Source organism: Bipolaris oryzae, assembly GCF_000523455.1.
Source record: "Bipolaris oryzae ATCC 44560 unplaced genomic scaffold scaffold_48, whole genome shotgun sequence".
NCBI classification, from domain to species: domain Eukaryota; kingdom Fungi; phylum Ascomycota; class Dothideomycetes; order Pleosporales; family Pleosporaceae; genus Bipolaris; species Bipolaris oryzae.
Genome location: NW_006911324.1, coordinates 131,763 through 151,007, shown reverse-complemented (window position 1 = coordinate 151,007; position 19,245 = coordinate 131,763). Strand labels below are relative to the sequence as shown.

Below are 19,245 nucleotides of genomic sequence, written 5' to 3'. Positions count from 1 at the left end.
GCCTGTCTGGAGTGTGCAAATCACCACTCGTCCTATCGATGCGAGTTGGTTTGCGAGTAATCAGAGTGTCCAGATTCGCTGTAGTCGTGATGATGGTCATGATGATCATCTCCGTCGTGATGAAGGGTGACACTGTTGAACTCCTCAAATGGATCTGCTACCTCGCCCATGGGGGTAGCAAGACCAGAGTCTAGCGGCACGCCCTTGGATTTCGCCGCACCTATATCCACGCTCTGGGATTCCTTGACGTTTCGGAAATTAGGCGTTTCTATGCCTTGGCCCTGGTGGGGAATAATAGGAGGTTTCATATGGCGCAGTAGCGCCCATTGTGTGGTCTTGAAGAATGGCGCACTCTTGATATCCGAGGCACCAGCGCGTGAACCGAGGCGGCGAGTCTCATCCTTGATGAGTAGCTTGCGAATAATGGCTTTGCAAAGACTACCAGATGTTAGAAAAGGAACCAAAAAACCCGTTTGTACATAAACTTACTTTGACACTTGCGGTGCACCAGAACCCTCTGGGAAGGGTACCTCGTCTCGAAGAATGTTTGCAAAAGTCGCGTTACGGTTCTTGCCCTTGAAGGGCGTGGTTCCGTACAACATTTCGTAAATCAAAATTCCAAGGGTCCACCAGTCGACCGCACTCGTATGTCCACAGCCCTTGATAACTTCTGGTGCAATGTATTCCTCGGTACCAACGAATGAATTGGTTCGGAAGTTGTTGATGCAAGATTTGGTGTCAATAGTTGGCAGATTATTCGATGAAGTACCGCTTCGGCCGCTGAGAATCATGGTTGGGCGACCGCCAGTGTCCGACTGTTTTGACAAATCAAAGTCTGACAACATGATATGACCGGATTGATGGAGGAGGATATCTAGGGAAGATTAGTACTCTCTTTCTGAAGGGAGGTAAAATTGATCCTACTTTCTGGCTTCAAGTCTCGGTAGATGAAGCCCATCAAGTGCAGATACTCCAATGCAGCCGTAACCTCGGCAGCGTAGAACCGCGCAGCGTCCTCGTCAACGCACTTGTTTGGTCGTGTCTGCAGAGCGCGGAAGAACTCACCGCCACTGCAGTATTCCATGCAGAGGTAGAGGTGGTCTTCGGATTGGAAAGAGTGGTATAGAGTAACGATAAATGGGTGGTTGCTGGTCGCCAGAATTTCCTGTTCAGCCAACGCACGCTTGATCTTGTTTCGCTTGATCATTTCTTTCTTGCTCAGGACTAGAGATGGTTAGCATGGGTTCCAAAAAAACAAAAACAAATGTGTGCCGTACCCTTCATAGCGTAGAGCCTGCTAGACTTCTTCTCCCGCACCAAGTAGACCTTTCCAACATCGCCTTTGCCAATCAGTTTGATCTTGTCGAAGCTGCCCGGGCCGACCTCAACGTTCCTAACCTTGATGGAGTTCGAGCTGTAGGTCCTCCTGAAAGCTACAGAATTGCGAATCTGGCCTGGAGACGGTATAGGCTTGCTAGCGTCGCTAGGTAGAAGGTGGGTCGAGTCTTGCGAGTGCGTTTCAACCATGCTCAGGGTGGATGAGTTGGGGTGGTGCAGGACGGGCTGCTTGCCAAGTTCAGCGGTCTGCGGTCTTTCATTAGACTTGCCAGACGAGAACAAGCCCTGAGCGTTGGGAGCAGAAGCTACCCTCCGTAGTTTCCTTGCCAATTCCTCCTTTCCAGCCGTTGTAGCATGATCATCCTCGGGACCGTTGCCGCCGTTCACTTGTGTCTTGGGTATGGTTTGTGAGCCCGTGGGAGACGGGGGCACGCTGCCGTCGTTGTGATGGCGCAGGGCAGGGGGACCTTGGTGGGCGAAATACGGGTTGGCGTGGGCAGTAGGCGAGAGGCCATCGTCAAGAGGATTGCCTTCGCTGGCGACGGTCTGGGAGCGGTTGCGAGTGATGTGCGGGATGAATCGTGACTGGCGAAAGCCCGACTTCTCGTTCTTGGAGTTTGGGGCGCCGCCCGTGGCGTCGTCGGAGAGCTTCTGGGCGTCGTTGCTGGTGTTGATGCGGAAGAAGTTCTTGATGCGCTGCGAGACCTGGCCGTCCTTTCCATTGACCGACTTGTTGGTGGACAGGGCCTTGCCCGAAAAAGTGCGTTTCTCCGTCATGGTGGAGTGGCTTGATGGAGACGAGTTGAAAAGCTGCGTCATAGCCGTGGGAGAACAGGAGGGATGGAAGACGCGCAGCGGGCGAGTGGTACGCCTAGCGGATGGCAGCTAGTGAGGCGGAGACGGTGACTCAGGGAGTAGTATTCGGTTGCGCGTTTAACGGTCAGTGGGCCATGGATGGCACGGCGGGAAAGGTCAAGGTGCCGGGATCGCGGTGCGTGTGGCTGGAGCGTCGAACGGGAGTTGGCAAAGAAGGACGCTGGCAGTGGGGCGCAAGGGGCTGGCCGGGCACACCAGCAGCGAAGACAATTGACTACCACGCGGGAGCAGCGGGCGAGGAGGACGACGAGGACGAGGACGAGGGAGAGGTGGAGGTAGAGGCGGAAGCCGAGGGCAGGGTTACAGCAAAACAGGACAGGGCACAGCAGGGCAGGGCTACTTAGAGTATGGGCGGGTTGGGAAGCCAGAGCCGTGCCGGATAGACGCAGAGGCCAGGGCGGCGAATCAAGGGCGCGAGGGCTGAGGCCAGTGGGGGCTGTCGACTACTACCGCGCGGCCACTGTATTTCCAAGCATCCCCCCCAAATCGTCCGTTCATGCCTCCAGCACTGCCATTTATCAGCAATGCCATCCGTGCCATTCCCTCGCGCACGTCATCGCATCCCCTCCACCACGCCCACCGCCTGTGTCATCTTCCCCCCCAAACAAGACGTCTGACGTTGCCTCGCACATCCATGAACGCATCCGACCACTGTTCCTCTACCCCGTCCAGCGCCAATCCGTTCCAGACCCTCCCCTTTGGGCCTAGTCCATCGTTCGGCCCCGGCCCTCCGCCGTACAGTATTACATCGGCCGTGCATGGCATATTAGTCCCATCTCCCTCCTTTGCGCCTGACTTCACCTGTACACAGCCTCCCCAGCCATCCATGGCCACAGTCGAGTCATGCCATTACATTACATTACATTACATTATTCTGTTTGCCTGTGCGGCTGACTATACTGCCTACTTAACCATACAATGTCTGCCCTCCTATACAACCTAACTACTCGAGGTCCGAGCCACAAGAAGACATGCAATTGCTCTCCTGCCCACTTGCCATCTGCCATCCAATCCCCCTTGTTGAATACCCCCGAGAAAAAGAAAATCTGCCGAGTAGAACTGCAAGGCAAACTGCACTACCTGCCTGTTGAATAAACATTATCCACCCTATACTCATAACCCCACCGACCAAAGTCTCGCCATAGTCAGGCAACATGGCATCCAGCCTATCCAGTCACATACGACAAAGAGCCCAAATTCCACGACCCTTCAAGTGCGCGAGCTCCTGCGGTACGCCTCAATCTCCTCCATCTCGGTCTTCTTGAGCTGCTGGAAGCGCTGGCGCCACTTCTCTGAACGCTTCGTCCTCTCCTCAGGCGACATGGTGCGAACGTCGTCCTTCTTGCCACGTCGGAACTTGTTCGTCACCTGTTCCAGCTTTGCCTTTGCCGGTGAATGCTCTCCCGCCTTCTTGGGCGATCCGGGAGTGTTGGTACGCGACGATGCCACAGTCTCGCGCTCCGTGTCAGTCGTCTTGGTTGGCGAAGACGCCGCCTTTTGCTTGCCCTTGCCGCTCGACGACTTGAAACAGGATGCATCGCTCTCCTCGTACTCCGTAGTGTTGGCTGTCTCGGCAGGTCGCTTCTCCCCCACCATGGGCGTGCCACAATCGTCGATATGCGTATCGTTGATCATCTCCGCAAGGTCATCCATAGCTCCATCCAGTCCTGTGAACCCAACGTCAGTAAAAGCCTTACCAGAAGGCGTACCATACCTACCAAGCTCCTGAGAGCCCTGTTCCTTGGCCGTAGTGTAGTAGCGTTGCATGGTCAATGGTGTGCCCAAGTTGCGATTCTGCATCTGGATACCCAAGAACTGCTGTGGCGTTCCACCATTCGACTGTGCAATGCCTTTGTCTCGAATCTCCTTGTTCGCGTCGTTCGGAGTGTTTGGAGCCATAGCTTGCCCATGCCCAGATACCATCTTCAGTGGGAAAAGACTAGGGGGTGCAAGATAACGTGCACCTGAGACAATACGCTGCTGTGAAGCCTTCATCACTTCATTGCCCATCTTGTACGGGACAAGTCCTCCCTGGACGTCTCCTTGGGAGCCAGGCCCGAAATCGCGACGAGCATCGTCACTCAGGCTAGGCTTTGACAACCGAAAATTCTCATGGCTACTACCAAAGCTGTCGATGCCACGAGGAGAGTCGTGAGGCAAGGACTCTGCAACCAGCCCTCGGAGTGAAGGAGTACTAGAGTTGGCACTGCGTTGGTACTCGGCTTGGCGCTTTTTGGTTTCGTCCGTGAGGAAATGCAGGAGACCTTGAATATAGCCTTGCAGCACATCCGGGCTGTCCGGAACACCAACGTGATCGTAGCCAGCTTGGTAACCTTCTTGCCATGTGCTTGGAACGTGCACGACAGGCTTGTCAGAGAGTTTCCAGCTCTGGCCAGTGCTGCTGTTTTGGGCCGAGTTCACCCGCGAGACTGCATTACTACTCCGAGCAGTCCTGGCTACGTTTGCATCCATACTTGGTATACGCTCGATTGGGGCCGACAAGGACTGGTTCGTAGTGCTCTGTCTCAGGGAGGGCAGTGAAGGCTGCTTGCCAAATGCTTCTGGCCATGAGGTAAGCTTGGGCGTGGGCTCATGCTTGCCAGCGCGACCTGGGTGCCCTTCGTTCCATGGGCTGGCAGGCCAATGTTCCTCTGGTGTCAATGGAGCAGCATGGGTTTCAGCCGACGGGTCGTTATCCTTAGTCGGTGGCGCTACCCGTGTAGAAGAGTGCTCATGTGTATTGATAGGGAAGAAATCCATGGTATCAACGCTGGATATACTATGCTTTCGGGTCGGTGCTCCACTGTCTTGCTTGCTAGGCTCTGAGGCTTCCTGAACATGCCAAGGCGATGACTTCTCTGGCGAAGGCGTAGGCGGTACAGTTCCTTGCATGCCATTGGGTTTGGTAGCTGGCTCATAGGTGGGGCTCTTCGGGTTAAGAGATGAAGGCTTCTTGCCCTCCTCCGGAGGCGGAGGCTTGATCTCAATGGCACGAGAACGACGGTTGGCTGATCCAGGAGGAGAAGGCGCCGCATGTGGATTGGCCATGTTTGGTACAAACGCTGCCGGCTCCACTGGGGGGAAGCTGGGGAAGCCACCATAGGGCTGCGGCTGCGCTTGGTACATCGCCATGAGTGCATACTGATTGCCAGTGGCGAAGGGATACATTGCAGGAGCAAACGGCTGTTGGTTCTGGACTCCAAATGAGGGGACGGGTGCTGTGGACACGCCGACTGCGTTGGACAAGGAACCAGGCTGCGCTGTGATGGCACCCGACTCCAGTGCCGATATCTGCTTCCTGAGGGCATCGAGTTCGACAATGAGGCAGCGCTTCTTCTCGATCATACCCGCTCGCCATGCATCACTCTGGTGACTCGACTGTAGCACTTCAGTCTGCTCGACAGTTCGGAGCTCTTGCTTCTTCACGGTCTGTTGTGCCTTCAGCGTAGCAAGGTCCATGCCAGCAAACGGAGTGTGGGTGCTAGAACGTGGCGGGCCAAAGGAAGCGCCTGGCATAGTACCATGTACAGCTGATGTAGATGGGTCAGGGCCTCGCTTGATTGCTGGATCCATGGCGGCAGAGCCATTAGGAGGCAGTGTAGAGCTGGTCGTGCTAACTGTTGGGAGTGCAAACATACGATCACCGACGAAGATGACAGGCTGGCCACCAATAACCTCAATCCGTGCAGTGTTATTGCCGTTCGATGGGGCTTGCATTGACATGACGTTGCCTGGAGCGAATCGCAACGGTTGTTGCGGTCGGTATGCGGTGTCGCCGTATCGAGCTGTGCCAAGTGGTGGAAGGTCGCTGGGAACAATTCTGCCTCCAGCAGTCACTCGCAGACCAGGCGGACTGCCGTGCTCCTTGAGAAGTTTCTCGGCCTTCCCCCGCTTCAACGATGGTGTAGGCGATGGCCTCTTCTGAGATCCTACCGGAGCGGGAGTCGTCGTAGGAGGAACCCTCAGGCTTCTATTCGACAATCTGCTGTTCAGATTTGCTGCTGCAGATGCCGAGGGACGCAGAACGTGTTCTAAAGGGAAGTGTGTCAGTGTTTATCTATATGTACAGCAAGTACAGAGATCGAGACAACGGCCGACTGCGGAAGGAGGTATGCGGCGGCGGCGAGGTGGTAATGGTACAGGTGTTTATAAATTTTAAGGGATATTAAGTTTTTGTAGCAGACGAGAATTTTTTTTGTGTGGGTAGTGTGAACGGTGAGAGGTGAGAGGTGAAGAAGGGCATAGCCAGCACCGACCTCTGATTGCATCCTCATCAGGAAACTTCTCAATCGACACAGCCGATTCCGAAACCGAATCACGCAGCGCCAGCAATTCATCCACTTTGTATGCGAGAGACATTATGGGTAATCCTTTACCCTAGATGGGTATCGCCGGCGAGGTACCGTTAACCTGACTGTGCCGTCGGTATCGTCTGACCGATGGAGACAATGAGCCGGACACGTGAAGGAGGTTGAGATGGTGTGATGCAAATATCCTTTCATCGTCAGTATTGCTTTTCAGGTTTACGTGCTTGAGTGTGTCCGTCGATATGCGTGCCATCGTAGTTGGAAGTGGGTTGGCATACCTCAAAGCTGATCGATGTGGAGGCAACGTGAACGAGCGAAGCAACGGCTAACCAGGGGGCCGGGACGCAGCAATGCGAAAGAAGACGGGGCGGAACAAGAAGATGGAACCAAAAAGAACGTTTGTGTGTGTTGTGGTGGAGAAGAGAGTAGGCGGTTGAGGAAGTTGTTATAGCTTGCATGCTATCGCAATTACCCATACATGGATACATCAGGGTCTGCAGATGAGGAAAGAGACGAGACAGAGATCGGCCAAGTAGGGCTTCACGAGGGAGGGCTTGATTTGTGAAGCAGTAGAGATGGCATGAGTGCAGCCACCTTTCGCAGTTGATGAAGAAAGCACGGTTGATAGACAACACACGAGAGAGAGAGAGCGGAAGTTGTGACTAAGACGAACAAAATGCAGCGAGAGAAGAGAGGGCACGTAGTCACTATAATTTAGCAGCGCCCTATGACTTTTTCACGTGGTTAGGTCCACTGAATCTGCCAGCTAGATGCAGTCTGCTCATCTCGAACACCTGAACGCCTTCGCTATGACATACACGTCACACAACATACCACTTTTGGGCAACCATTTCCGACAAGTGATGTATCCTTTTTCGATCCCTTCCTCATCTTTACCATGCTACTTGAACTCCGGGGGTAGTAGCCTATCTTCTGCGAGTAGCACGAACGCTTGCAGGAGGTGCCGACTCGAAAGCGTCATCAGACTCGATCTCATCATCGCTCTATGGCTCATTAGCATATGTACATCATATCAGCTGGCCCAAGAATACTTACAGCTTCCTGTACAGGCTGCTTTCTGCGCGATGCAGTAGGTCGTGTTATCTGACTGCGCTGTGTTGGTGTTTGGGAAAAGTTCAACTTGGTCTGAGTGGCCGGCGCCTTGGCTCGTGTAGCAGGTGTCTTCTTAGCTGGTGACTTTGCTCGTGCTGGGGTTTTTGTAGGCTTTGCAGCGGGCTTTTTCGCAGGAGCTTTCTTCTGCGATGCTACGAACAAGTCTTCTGCACTGTCTTCTTCGTCGTCGTCGTCATCAAGCATAATAACATCATTGTCGTCCTCTTCCTCTTCCTCCTCTTCCTCCACTACTTTCTTCTTGCCTCGGCCACCTTTGGCAGCAGGTGCTGCTTTTTTTGTGGCTTTAGCTGTCTGACGAGTTGTACCGGTTGCTTTTGCGCGGCCAGGCGGGGCGGCCTTCTTCGTCGGTATAGAGGCGAGGCCCTCTTCATCTTCTTTCTCTTCCTCGTTATCTGAGCGTATAAGAGCACCAGGTTGATCTACCCACGGACCTTCGAAGTCACTGTCCCAACCATCTGGCTTTGGTTTGATTTTGGATTTACGGACCTTCTTCAGCTGTCCCGAGGCAAACAAATCCTCTAATTGCTCGCGATATTCTGTCATCTCCTTGACGATTTCTTCTTCCTCAACTTCGTTGGCATCCATAAGATGCTTGAACTGAGTTGTGAGACTTTCTTTGACAAAAGTCTCCATGGCGTGTTTGTCGTCTTTATCGACGTATTGTGATACAGCATCTCCGAATGAGTTTTGAGGCAGAATTGTCAATGTTTGCGCTGTGAGGAATTCCTTGACTAGCTTGTCGACTTTTATCGAGTCAATTGAGAGCTCAGCCAGGGCCTGTTCGTCTGGTTCCTCGATGGCATTCTTCAAGGTTCTGGTTGTTGGTTTCTTCTTCCGATGAAACTGAACTACATCATTGATATTCGCTACCTTCTTCATGAAGCGATTTGAGATTCGCTGTGGATTCTCACAATGGAATTCGCCAGGCGATGGAGCGGTGTATTCAACGCGCAGTCGAACAAGGGGCAGCGGAACTTCGATATCGTCGCCTTCTTCACGATCTGTCTGAAGTTCGAGCCATTCTCGTTTCGCTTCGTCAATGAGGTCTTCGATGACTTGATTTAGATATTGTGTAATCTTTGCACGGTTGTCGCTGACACGCCAGAGTTCCTTCTGCTTGATCTCCCTTTCTTCCGCCAGAACAATCTCTTTCATGATAAAAGGCCGCACTGTTTTTAGGCGGATGTTCTCAGTGGTAAACTCCTTACCAGTGACGCTTAGGATACACACATGTTTGGGCACAGCTTCGCCCGGCATCAGAGATGTCGCGACTGACGAGCCTGGTTGCATGACATGAAAGCCCATTTCAGGGTTGTACCGCGGATCTATTAGGCACTCATGCTCATGACCCCATACCACAAGATCCATGAACTCGGGAAGGAAATTTTCTGGCAGATAGCTGGTTGGTGTATGCGCATGGTGGTTCTGATGAACGCTCATGAGATTGAACCATTCATCTTTTTGCGTACCGGGCTGGAAGAACTTGACGTTGCCCTCTCGCCATGTGTGGAACAAGCGCTCATCTCGCACATTGCTCAGGCCGTACAACGCAAGCTTGGTACGGCCTTTTTGGAGCAGTACTGGCTTGACGGCTATGTTATCCACTTCCGGCGTACGCCCAAAGTAGTTCACAAATCCAGACGCTTGCAGTAGATCAAGTGGAGAGTAGGAACCCTCACCCGAAGGATCGTCGTGGTTGCCATGAATGGCAAAGACTGGTATCGCAATATTGATGTCTTCGTCTTCATAGTTGACATGGTCGAACATGCCACCGAAGTTCTCGCTCGCATCGCTCAACATCTCCAGCTCGCATGGCTTTTCTCCGAGGCAGTTCATGCGCAACGAACGCATCACCTGGAACATGGATTTCCGTGACGGTTTGTTCTCATGGAATAAGTCCCCAGCGTGCAGTACCATATCCACATCGTGCTCCTTGGCCAGGCACATGACTTCGTGGAAAGTCCTCCAACTATCATCTTTTCGCACGGCATCGCGCTCGTTGTACCCAACATGGCTATCTGTAGCGACCAGTATACGAATTGTATCTGCACCTGCAGACTGTGTTAGCACAGACATATTGTCGGAGCCTGTTGCTGTAGCCTACCTCGCTGGGCACCGCGTGCTCGTGGTGGCATATTGTACAAGCGGCGTGGCTGGAAAGACGAATTCTTGTAACTCTCACTATCGGCAAAGCACGTAGCAGGCCACAAACAAACGCTGCACAATTGGCACACAGTAGGTTCTTCCAGCGAGAGCAACGGCTTGCAGCAATCACTTGCACTTCGCGTCGCGCTCTAGCCAAGCCATTAGCTCCACAATCTCCCCCGCGCTCTCACGTGGGTTTCCAGCGTACATCGGAAGCAATTGAAAACATTCGCCGACGACATCTCCCACGCTCACAATCGCCATGTTTCCCACACGCGTGCTATGCGCCCGGTCGGTCTGGAAAGGTATTTGCTAGTGTCGCTGCTGAATCTAGAGGCGAAGAAAAATGCTAACCATCCACCAGGACCCAATATCGTTCCGTAAGCCTCTGTAGGAAACCCTTCCTAGGCCTTTCTGACCGTGTTCAAGCCTCCCAATAGTCCAGAAAAAAGCAGGTGAACGAGTCCCACCGATCAAGACCCAAGCCCGCTCGGCCACGATACTCCCAAATTTTGTCGGTCTCAAGTTCCAAATACACAATGGCAAAAGCTACCTGGACATCACCATCACCGAGGATATGGTAGGACACAAGTTGGGAGAATTTGCACCGTATGTTCCTCGGAATGAGCCGATGAAATTAGCAATGGCTGACAATTCAACTCCAGGACACGGAAGCAGTTCATGTACAAGCAGACCAAGAATAAATGAAGAACGGGCCGCACGTGCATCTTATGGAAGTTTGGGTATCATTTTGGTGTGTGCGGAAGCCACTATGTACTGATATTGTACAATTGCGATAAGCCCTTTGCTGGGCAAAACATTCTGATCAGAAACCCCTGCGCCTGCGATGCCAATTCAACGCCGAGAATGCCTGTTGTGATAGCAAATAATTGCGTCCGTCATTACCCATCTTTCGTATATGCCAATGGAAAGCGGACACCGAGTGGGGCGTCGAGAGAGTGCATAGAGATGTGTCTAGCGGTAGAACTCGCCACGCTTGATATTGACGCCATACTCGCCAACTGCCATGCCCAGGTCCTCCATGGTGAGTACAGTGCGTCCTTGACTGCCGCCCTGGCCGCCTCCGCCATAGCCTGGCCGCTGAATACCGAGGTTATAGTCTTTGGCCTTAGCACCGCTGTCTTTCCCGCCTGGCACTCCGCCTGGAGCAGCTGCGCCAGGCGGCCCTCCAGCACCGCCCATAGGGTTGTTGCTTGTTGTGTTTGAGGAACGGATCCGCGAAAACTGGTAAGCGTCGGCTGCAATGTCCGCGATGAACTTCTGAGTTGCGAGCGCCAAGAGGCGCGCAAGATGCTGTGATGTCTGAGGTGGTGGTGGCAGGCCAGCGCGGGTGAGGTAGTAGTTGGTCACTGCGTCGGGGATCTAACAACGTTATCAGTGCATTGTTATATTACTTGGAGGCTGGGTGAGCATACGATGGGCGCGTACTCGTCCATCTTCCCCAGGAACTCGCGCAATGTTGCATCCTTCTTGGCAGGTATCCGCGCTTCAAAGCTGGCGACTGGGTCTGCTGCGCCGTTCATCGCGGAAGGCTCTGTATCGTTTGCGCCGTCGAGATTCATGGCGTCGGCCTCGAGTTGTGTCGCGTCTTGCTTGATCTCCTCATCGACGGTACGGTCCAGCTCATCATTCACCTCCATGTTAGTATCGAGGGGCTGAGAGTTGTTTTCGGACATGATGATAGGATAGGTCTCACGTATTGCGACAAGGTGGATAGTATGACGTGTGGGGTTGAGTCGGGTTGCGGAGACGACACGGAGGTGAGAGAACGGCACGCCAAGCAATCAGGGAGCGGGAGGCGCGGTGCAGCCGGCCGGGGTGGTCGCAGCCTGACCATTCCACGACGTGTCTTGAATCTAATGATTTTTTACCTTCTGCATATTGCCTTCTGCAGCCGCTTAGAAGCAACGCGTGTTGAGGTGGTACTCTTGACATGAAAAATCCGAGCACCAAGCTCAGGCTGAGGAGCTATTGATGAAATTCTGGCTGGCCTTGCATTCACAGATTTCTTCAGATATGCCTAACGGTAGGGCAAACCTACTTCCAACCGCCTGATTTGATTGATCTCGCCATGCGCTCGAGACTCGGCCGCCGGCCGCCTTACCCAGCTATGACGATACCGGAGTCAAGTGAGGAATGGATGCACCTACAATCCACGAACTCTCTGCCATTTATAGACCCCTGGGAAGAATATATACCCCTGAGTGTATTGCGAGTTTGTGTTCATCACCTCCTCAGGATTGGAAGGTCCTCGATTCATGGTGGTGATGACCATATAACTCGGGTACGGAATAGAGCGCAGCTCTCTAATCACCTGATTGGACCGAGGCTTCTAGATATTCCTGACTGGGCGATGGCATACCTTGTTCATCGAGTGATTTGTGAGTTTGGGACGGAGAGGTTATCCGAGCAAGACCTGAGGGACATGAAAATTGTGTTCCAGGTAGAATGGAAGGATGTTCATTAGGAGGTATGGTGGTGGGCGAACAACGATGACAAGGAAAGAGCGAAGATGGCGAGGTGGTTCCGGCAAGCTGGGCTACCATTGCTCCAGTGACAATGGGTTGTCATTCACGTAGTTTAGCACAACACAAGGTCGATAAGTGAGATATTGTACGCCAATAACTACATGACAGCTGTGCGTAGTAATGGTTTTATGGTGCATGATTCAAGACGTACAAAAATATGTATAGATACGTGGCTCAATACATTCAACCCGGTCACGTGACCTAGTGTACATACTCAGGTACATAATCATGTTCGGTACTATGCAAGTTCCGAGGCTAGTAGAGCGGGCCGGAGCAAGGCACCGCGGATAAAGAAAAACAACAAAGGGTCGTCGGAGGTGCGTGTGGGGAAAATGCGGCGGATGCTGGCTGAGGCCATTGTTGCTTTTCGGTTGCAGTTCCGGCCGGGAGTTTTCAGCCTATCTATCGGAGGTACAGTACGACATTCGTATACTAGGTGTGTATTCCAAGGCGCATTCGGCAAGGGGCTGAAAATAGATTCAGGGCAAATGCCTTATTGGAGAGCCTTGGTGCCGGAAGCATAAAGCACATGATGTGACTAAGACCGGCGGGTTTAACGGAGAGGGTTTGTAGAGTCTAGTCGCAGAGGCTAGGTATGGTGGAGCCAGCTGGTGTTCGCAGTGTTGGGCGAGGCGGTTATGCCGACAGGCACGTGCAGTTGCAAGGACTCTCTATTTGGGAGTGCTGCAGCCCTCCCCAAAGGCAATGGGGTGAGGTGAGCACTATCAGCTCATGAGAGCTGGTGGAGCTCGGGTCAGGAGATGAGGTGGTGATACTCTAACATGGTGGGGTGTGTATGATAGATAGTAAGTAGTATGGTACTTAGTTGGGGACTAGTGGGCGCAAAGCACCATGGATGCAAGTAGCATCTGATGGCATAAAAGAAATGGCAGCGTGTACAGTATATCCGCTATGTATCCCAGACAAGTACTTAATAAGACGGCAGTGCTCTCGGCAATAGTGCAGAGGCTTAGTACAGACACAAATGGCCGCAATCCCGTTTTTCCGTACGGGGCCAGGATGGACGGATGGCGGACGCTCGTGCTGCCGCTAATTATGGGTGCACACGAAGAGCCCGAGATGCAAAGCCAATTGGGCCCCGGGTGGCAGCAGGCAATGGCAGAATTACTTATCAGGCAACGTACGTGCGCCAGGAGCACAGCACAGCAAGTCATACTATACCACATGGCATACGGCGCGGATAGGCAGGCAGCTGTCGATGCTGCGCGGCGCATACATGGTGTGCAGGTGTTTTCCCATGTTCACGCCTTGGTCTGGCTCCAAGGCGGGCGAGGGAGGAGGGGTCGAGATGCTCGCGAGACGTCATTGGCGTGCAGAGAGCGCGTCAAACTGCTGTGGCCGAAATTGCCAGGTAGCACGGCACTGCACCGCACGGCACCGCGCTGCACCGTAATGAGGGTGCAGGCTGATGGCAGCGCGGATGGCCGCTGACCTCGAGCTCATCAACTGGCAGGCCGACGAAAAGCCAAGGGCGAGCGAGGGTAAATGAATGCGCCGACAGGCAGGGAGCGTGGGCGTGAGCATGAGCATGAGGGTGAGCGTGGGCTGGCTGTCGGCTTCTTTTTTAGAGCACCAACTTGACTAGAGAAAAATTCGCGCTTCAAAGTGACCCTCTTCCTCCCACCTGCGCTTGCTCCGCCCGCACACACGACAATCAATTTTGTCTCTCGGCGCCCGGTCTGCCTTGACAACGTCGCATACGACCCTCAGACGCCGCCTCAGCCCGCTCCCTCGTCGTCGCCCTCCAGCCAGACTTGCCTGTGCCATCCGGCCCTCTCGTGTGGTGCCTGGCGTCCCTGCCTACTACCCACTGCCCACTACCCACTACCTACTTCGTCTGCTTCTCCCCACCCTCACTCTCTACTTCTACTTCTACCTCCACCGCCCACGCTCTCGAGACCACCGTCTGCCTCCCGCTCCATCTGCCCCTCATTCTTCACGTCCGCGCCCCGCTACGGACTCACAAACACACACAGTCGTCCCAGACTTTACCAAAGGTTAGTTTTGCGCATATCACTATCACATCCGCCGCATGCTTGCTACCTTCCTCTTCCGCGACCGGACTCCGTTTGCCAACCCCGCCCACTGTTTTTTTCTTCTGCTGTTTTCCTCCGTCATGTGCTCTGGCCTTTGACCAGTTGCTATTCGTGTGCTGCTTGCACTCTCTCTCTCTCTCCCCAGCCACTCGCGGTTCAAGCAGTCATCCTTCCGACCTGCTGTGCGCTTGCACACACCTACCACCACACACACACCCACGCTCGCCCGTCCGCCACACAACCCAGCGCACTGCTGCCCAAGGCGCTGCTCACTAATATCTCGTATCCCGCAATCCGTCATTGCCACTATACGATTCGACCAGGAAAAAAAAAACCGCTAACGCCAGTTACCACAGCGCGCACACCAACCGCCCCAGTCTTCAAGTCGTGCTCAGAAGCATTCACTTTCCCCGCTGCGTGTGTGATCGCCTCGGCTACGACCCAACGCCCACGGCCCCATATAGTCTTCTGCCCGTCGCAGGATTACTACTTGCCACCTTCGATCTATCGCCAACCCCAGTCTTGGTAGTAGCGAAAAAAGGTTGCGTGCGGGGAGGTCAAGACATACCTCTCCGGACATACCAGCACCCACACCTGCTGATCACCTCGCTGTAGCGCTCCCACCAGGGATTCTGAGCGCTCTCCTCGCCTTACCAGTCCGACTTTAGCCGAGACACAGACAGAAAATTCGCAATGGCATCGACGTTTTCATATGCGCAAGCCGCAAAAGGCATTTCCACGCCAACCAGCACGAGCAAGCCAGCATCCGGCTCTGCTACTCCAGCCAAAGACGCAAGCAGCGTCTCTGGCCCAGATGCTAACGCCTCACCAGCCAACTGGGCTGAAGACGTCGAGGCAGAGTCGCATTCCGAGCAGCCCCCAGTAGCCCGTGAGGCGCGCACAGAGCAGCCCGCTTCTGTTGTCCCAAAATCTTCACAGCCTGCAGATGCCTCGAATGTATCTTCACCAGACCTCGGCGCCTCGTCTTCGTCTACTGTGACCAAGGATGACGATGTTTCTTCGGTACCGAACACGGCTTCTGAGTCAACCACTTGGGACAACAAGTCTCAAGCCTCTACTTCAGTCGACAAGTCGGTCGAGCCGGTTGAAAAGACATCGGAGAAGGTCAAGAAGGGCAAGAATGCAGTCGCCAAGGCCCTTCATGAGGCACCCGTCCCGACCGTCAACCCATGGAAGATTCGAGCTGACGAGATGAAGTCAAAGGTGCAGAAAGCTGCTCCTTCACCTATTCTGAATGGTGCTTCGCCAGGGCCCAACGGAGTTGCTGCGAAGAAAGACTCGGCACCCCATGACAAGGCTGTCAACGGCGAGAGCAGAAATAGGAGCCGGAACGAAGGTGTTACAGGTCGAAAAGACTTCAAGGGCGATGCTGAGACTCGCAATGGTGCCAAGGGCAGGTTTTCGGACAAGGACACAAAATCGACGTCGAGTGTGCTCCCCCCACCGCCGCACCATGACCAGGAGTCATGGCCAACGCCAGATACCGCTATTGACGAGGAGCGTAAGAAGGCTCAAGAGAAGGGCGACAAGCCAGAGAAAGAACGCAAGGACGGCGCTCCTACTAGCAAGCAGGAATGGGTGAAAATCCCATACACTCCCTCTGTTGTGTTCAACACACCTTTGCCTAATGCTGCAAATGCGAGAAGGGGTGGTAGACCTGGAGGACGCGGTGCAGCGCAGACTGGTGGCAGACCTGCCGGCTTGAGCAATGGCGCTGAGCAGCTTGAGAAAGACGGCTCGGCACCAAACGGTGAACAAACCAAGGCTGCTACACACGACGCTTCTGTCAAGAATAAGCGCACTGGTAATGCAGCATCCCCGACTTTGAAGAACCAGCTCCCGACGGCCAACGGAGACGGCGCTGTAAAGGCTCATGGTAACGGAGCCACAGAGTCTGAAGCAAACGCAAAGGGCTCAACGCCGTCGTCCCAAGCACCGCACCAAAATGGCGCCTACCCCCGCCAGTATCCCAACAAGCCCCACAAGGGCAGGCGAGGCGATTTCCACGGTGCTGGAGAGCGCAGAAAGGATGGTACGTCGTCGCCCACCAAGGATGGTGTCTGGACTCCTGCTGGAACGCAGGCAGATGCTTCTGCAGATGGTGAACGTCGTGCGCCCGCTCAACAAGACGGCCCACACGGCCATTCGAAGCGTTTTAGTTCATTCTCCAGCGGGCGTGAACGTGGCCGTGGAGGAGGCCGCGGTGCTCGTGGCGGCTATGCAAACGGCCACCACTTCACCAACGGACATTCTTCGACAAGCTTTCCCTTGGGTCCAAGATCCCCTACGACTTTTGTACCTGAGAGCAACAGTTTCTTCCCAGCCTCCCAGGGCAAGTACGGTCGCAACAGCCACCGGTCGCAGTCACTCTCTACTGACCCCTACCGATTCCCGGGTTACCAGAATGGATATCCAGTCGCTCCCCTGCAGACATCTCATGACATGTATTCCTATGGCATGGTCCAGCCAATGAGCGCTGCTTCACCATACAGCCCATATGGGTTTGATCAGTCCTATCTCTTCTCATTGCTCACCACCCAAGTGTAAGTGTTCCTTGATCATCTCGTTTAACATTCACTGACAAGATACAAGGGAGTATTACTTTTCTGTTGATAACCTGCTCAAGGATATGTATCTGCGCCGCCACATGGACTCCCAGGGATTTGTTTCTCTCGAGTTCATTGCTGGTTTCAACCGGATCAAGCACTTGTCACCCGAACTTGAGCTGATCAAACTCGTCTGCCAGCAGTCCAAATCCATCGAGTACCGCACTGGTGAGGATGGTCAGGACCGCCTGCGTCGTAAGGACGGCTGGGCACAGTGGGTGCTTGACATGGCGGACCGTGACCCCTCGGCTCAGAATGAGGGCCCTAAGGAGCTCAAGCAGCCCCAGATCACACACCCCGCAGGCTTTGACCCCTCGAGCATTTCCCAGTGGCAAACAATGTCGCCCGGATTCCCTATGGCTCCTTACGGCACCGACGGTGCATACCCTCCGATGAATGGATTTCATCCTGTCGCTCAAGACGCTGGACTGGCGCCGGCAGAGACTGTAGTGAACGGCGCGCCTATGGAAGAGGCAAATGGTACCGCCATTTCGACCGGTCACCCAGTCGAGAGCTCAACAAAGGCTGTGAGTGCAGAACCTGATTTATTTTTTGACTGGCAACTTGACGGCTTGACTGTTATTGTTCGCAAGCAAGTTCAGAAGCAACAAGCATCGCCTGTTTTATTTCCACGAACATTTTCTAATGGATCCCTCGATAGTAAAAATGGCGCGGCGGGCGAACTGAATAAGTCGATCGCATGTCAATTCAAAGCCGAAGACGCTAGCTCTTTCAATGGGTAAGTCGGCGCCTCAATCGTCCCCGCAGCATCAATGCTAGCGGTTTCCGCATCCTCTATATTTACCCAATTCGCTCAAACACTGCAAAGCATCGAGCTCGGCATCCTGCCCTTGACGTTACCATTCGCTAGAAAATTGTGCCTGAGGTTAAAGCTAATGTCCACAGTAGTAGTGTCGACCAATGCTCACTCCAATCGACTTCTTCTTCAGTTCGGCTTTATTGGGTCAAGGACCAAGACCACCCAGTCCATTCCATTCCTTCTGGTTCCTCGCATGAGTCGTATTATCATCTTCGGTCAAAGGCTCACCGCAAGCGCTCACGAGCCTCTTTTGGCACCACTCCTTACGATATGAACGTTCTTTACCAATTCTGGTCACATTTCCTGATTCGGAATTTCAACCAATCAATGTACGATGAATTCCACTATCTGGCTTTTGAAGATGCCGCCTGCAGGGGTACGGATGTCGGAATCTCGAATTTGATCAAGTTTTACGGCAAGTCTTTACTGTCGCCTTACGAAGCAATCCGGTGGCAAGCAGCTTCTGACTACGTCGATCTGATCAAGTCCGAGGACGGATGTCGTGCTTTCGACCAATTACAATTGGCCGTCCGCAACGGTGGCATCGATCCGGAGAGTTGGGAGCGCATCAGAGACTTGCTTGATGCTGAGGCATTGGCTCGATTGGCATCATGATTGTTTGGTTGTATCTGATTACCTCTACAAGGTCATGCAGAACGAGCAAGGGATGATGTTTCTCTACGCTTGCTCCTCAAGCTGTGGTCTCGTTGCTTCCAATTGTCCATGCGAATTCTCGGGTTCTTTTATACATTAACAAAAAGTTCATGTTCTGGCGTTTTCATACGGTAGGCGGTCCGTCACATGTTTTCCGATAGACCCCTTTTGCACACAGTTTTTGGCTTCCCTTAATGTTCACACGATTATTTTCCAGCACGATACGAAATACCCTTCAACGGATCTGGTTCGCCCTCTTCTTCTGGATCTACGGGCTTTGTACGGAGGCTCTAAAGCATTGAAAGCTGGCGTACTGTGTGGTTGTTTTTCTTGCATTTCATCAGCCCCGCATACAAGCCCCAGAAGGCGTGTTTCTCCCCTCTGACATCGCGGCACCGATCTCTTTCATTTCCTTATGCGCGGATGCGGGTTCCCAAGCTCCATCACCCCCTAGAGCAAATCTTGTAAAAGGTGGTTTGCGAGGCCCTGATGAGTAGGCTTCTGCTTTGTAAAAGTATGAAATGGAAAATTTTAGCCCAGTTGTTGTCTTACGTGTGCAGAAAAATGAGATATCCCAGTTCCTCGGGCGCATCTAATGTTCCGCAGGTAAGATATAGGGGTGCAATGGCTGTTGCCTGTTGTTGGCTATTCGGGCCCTTGAAGTACCCGATCGTAAAGCTGCACCAGGTTCCCATGACTTACTCAAGACCCCTGGACATGAGGCCAAAATGCGTTACT

At 53.5% G+C, this 19,245-nt stretch overlaps 7 protein-coding genes across 7 annotated transcripts; 2 read left to right on the top strand and 5 right to left on the bottom strand.

Annotated features, from left to right (window-relative positions):
* Positions 1 to 32: 32 nt before the first annotated feature.
* COCMIDRAFT_35954 (uncharacterized protein) lies at positions 33 to 2,157 on the bottom strand (the record flags this gene model as incomplete). Its single annotated transcript, XM_007688848.1, has 4 exons — positions 33 to 438; positions 490 to 874; positions 925 to 1,224; positions 1,278 to 2,157. The coding sequence occupies 4 exons, from the start codon at positions 2,155 to 2,157 to the stop codon at positions 33 to 35; spliced, it is 1,971 nt and encodes a 656-aa protein (XP_007687038.1).
* Positions 2,158 to 2,732: 575 nt separating this feature from the next.
* COCMIDRAFT_92930 (uncharacterized protein) lies at positions 2,733 to 2,974 on the bottom strand (the record flags this gene model as incomplete). Its single annotated transcript, XM_007688880.1, is given in 2 exon segments — positions 2,733 to 2,806; positions 2,821 to 2,974. The coding sequence occupies 2 exon segments, from the start codon at positions 2,972 to 2,974 to the stop codon at positions 2,733 to 2,735; spliced, it is 228 nt and encodes a 75-aa protein (XP_007687070.1).
* Positions 2,975 to 3,423: 449 nt separating this feature from the next.
* COCMIDRAFT_92818 (uncharacterized protein) lies at positions 3,424 to 6,573 on the bottom strand (the record flags this gene model as incomplete). The annotated part of the gene is made up of 2 exons (XM_007688879.1): positions 3,424 to 6,245; positions 6,471 to 6,573. The coding sequence occupies 2 exons, from the start codon at positions 6,571 to 6,573 to the stop codon at positions 3,424 to 3,426; spliced, it is 2,925 nt and encodes a 974-aa protein (XP_007687069.1).
* An 874-nt stretch (positions 6,574 to 7,447) lies between these two features.
* On the bottom strand, positions 7,448 to 9,790 carry COCMIDRAFT_4499 (uncharacterized protein; the record flags this gene model as incomplete). The annotated part of the gene is made up of 3 exons (XM_007688827.1): positions 7,448 to 7,525; positions 7,578 to 9,706; positions 9,760 to 9,790. 3 exons carry the CDS (start codon positions 9,788 to 9,790, stop codon positions 7,448 to 7,450), a joined length of 2,238 nt encoding a protein of 745 aa, XP_007687017.1.
* A 272-nt stretch (positions 9,791 to 10,062) lies between these two features.
* Positions 10,063 to 10,508, top strand: COCMIDRAFT_4498 (uncharacterized protein; the record flags this gene model as incomplete). The annotated part of the gene is made up of 4 exons (XM_007688826.1): positions 10,063 to 10,105; positions 10,165 to 10,180; positions 10,230 to 10,409; positions 10,466 to 10,508. The coding sequence occupies 4 exons, from the start codon at positions 10,063 to 10,065 to the stop codon at positions 10,506 to 10,508; spliced, it is 282 nt and encodes a 93-aa protein (XP_007687016.1).
* A 267-nt stretch (positions 10,509 to 10,775) lies between these two features.
* COCMIDRAFT_92911 (uncharacterized protein) lies at positions 10,776 to 11,497 on the bottom strand (the record flags this gene model as incomplete). Its single annotated transcript, XM_007688878.1, has 2 exons — positions 10,776 to 11,183; positions 11,237 to 11,497. The coding sequence occupies 2 exons, from the start codon at positions 11,495 to 11,497 to the stop codon at positions 10,776 to 10,778; spliced, it is 669 nt and encodes a 222-aa protein (XP_007687068.1).
* Positions 11,498 to 15,099: 3,602 nt separating this feature from the next.
* COCMIDRAFT_92769 (uncharacterized protein) lies at positions 15,100 to 18,468 on the top strand (the record flags this gene model as incomplete). The annotated part of the gene is made up of 3 exons (XM_007688877.1): positions 15,100 to 16,970; positions 17,020 to 17,772; positions 17,943 to 18,468. 3 exons carry the CDS (start codon positions 15,100 to 15,102, stop codon positions 18,466 to 18,468), a joined length of 3,150 nt encoding a protein of 1,049 aa, XP_007687067.1.
* Positions 18,469 to 19,245: the final 777 nt, after the last annotated feature.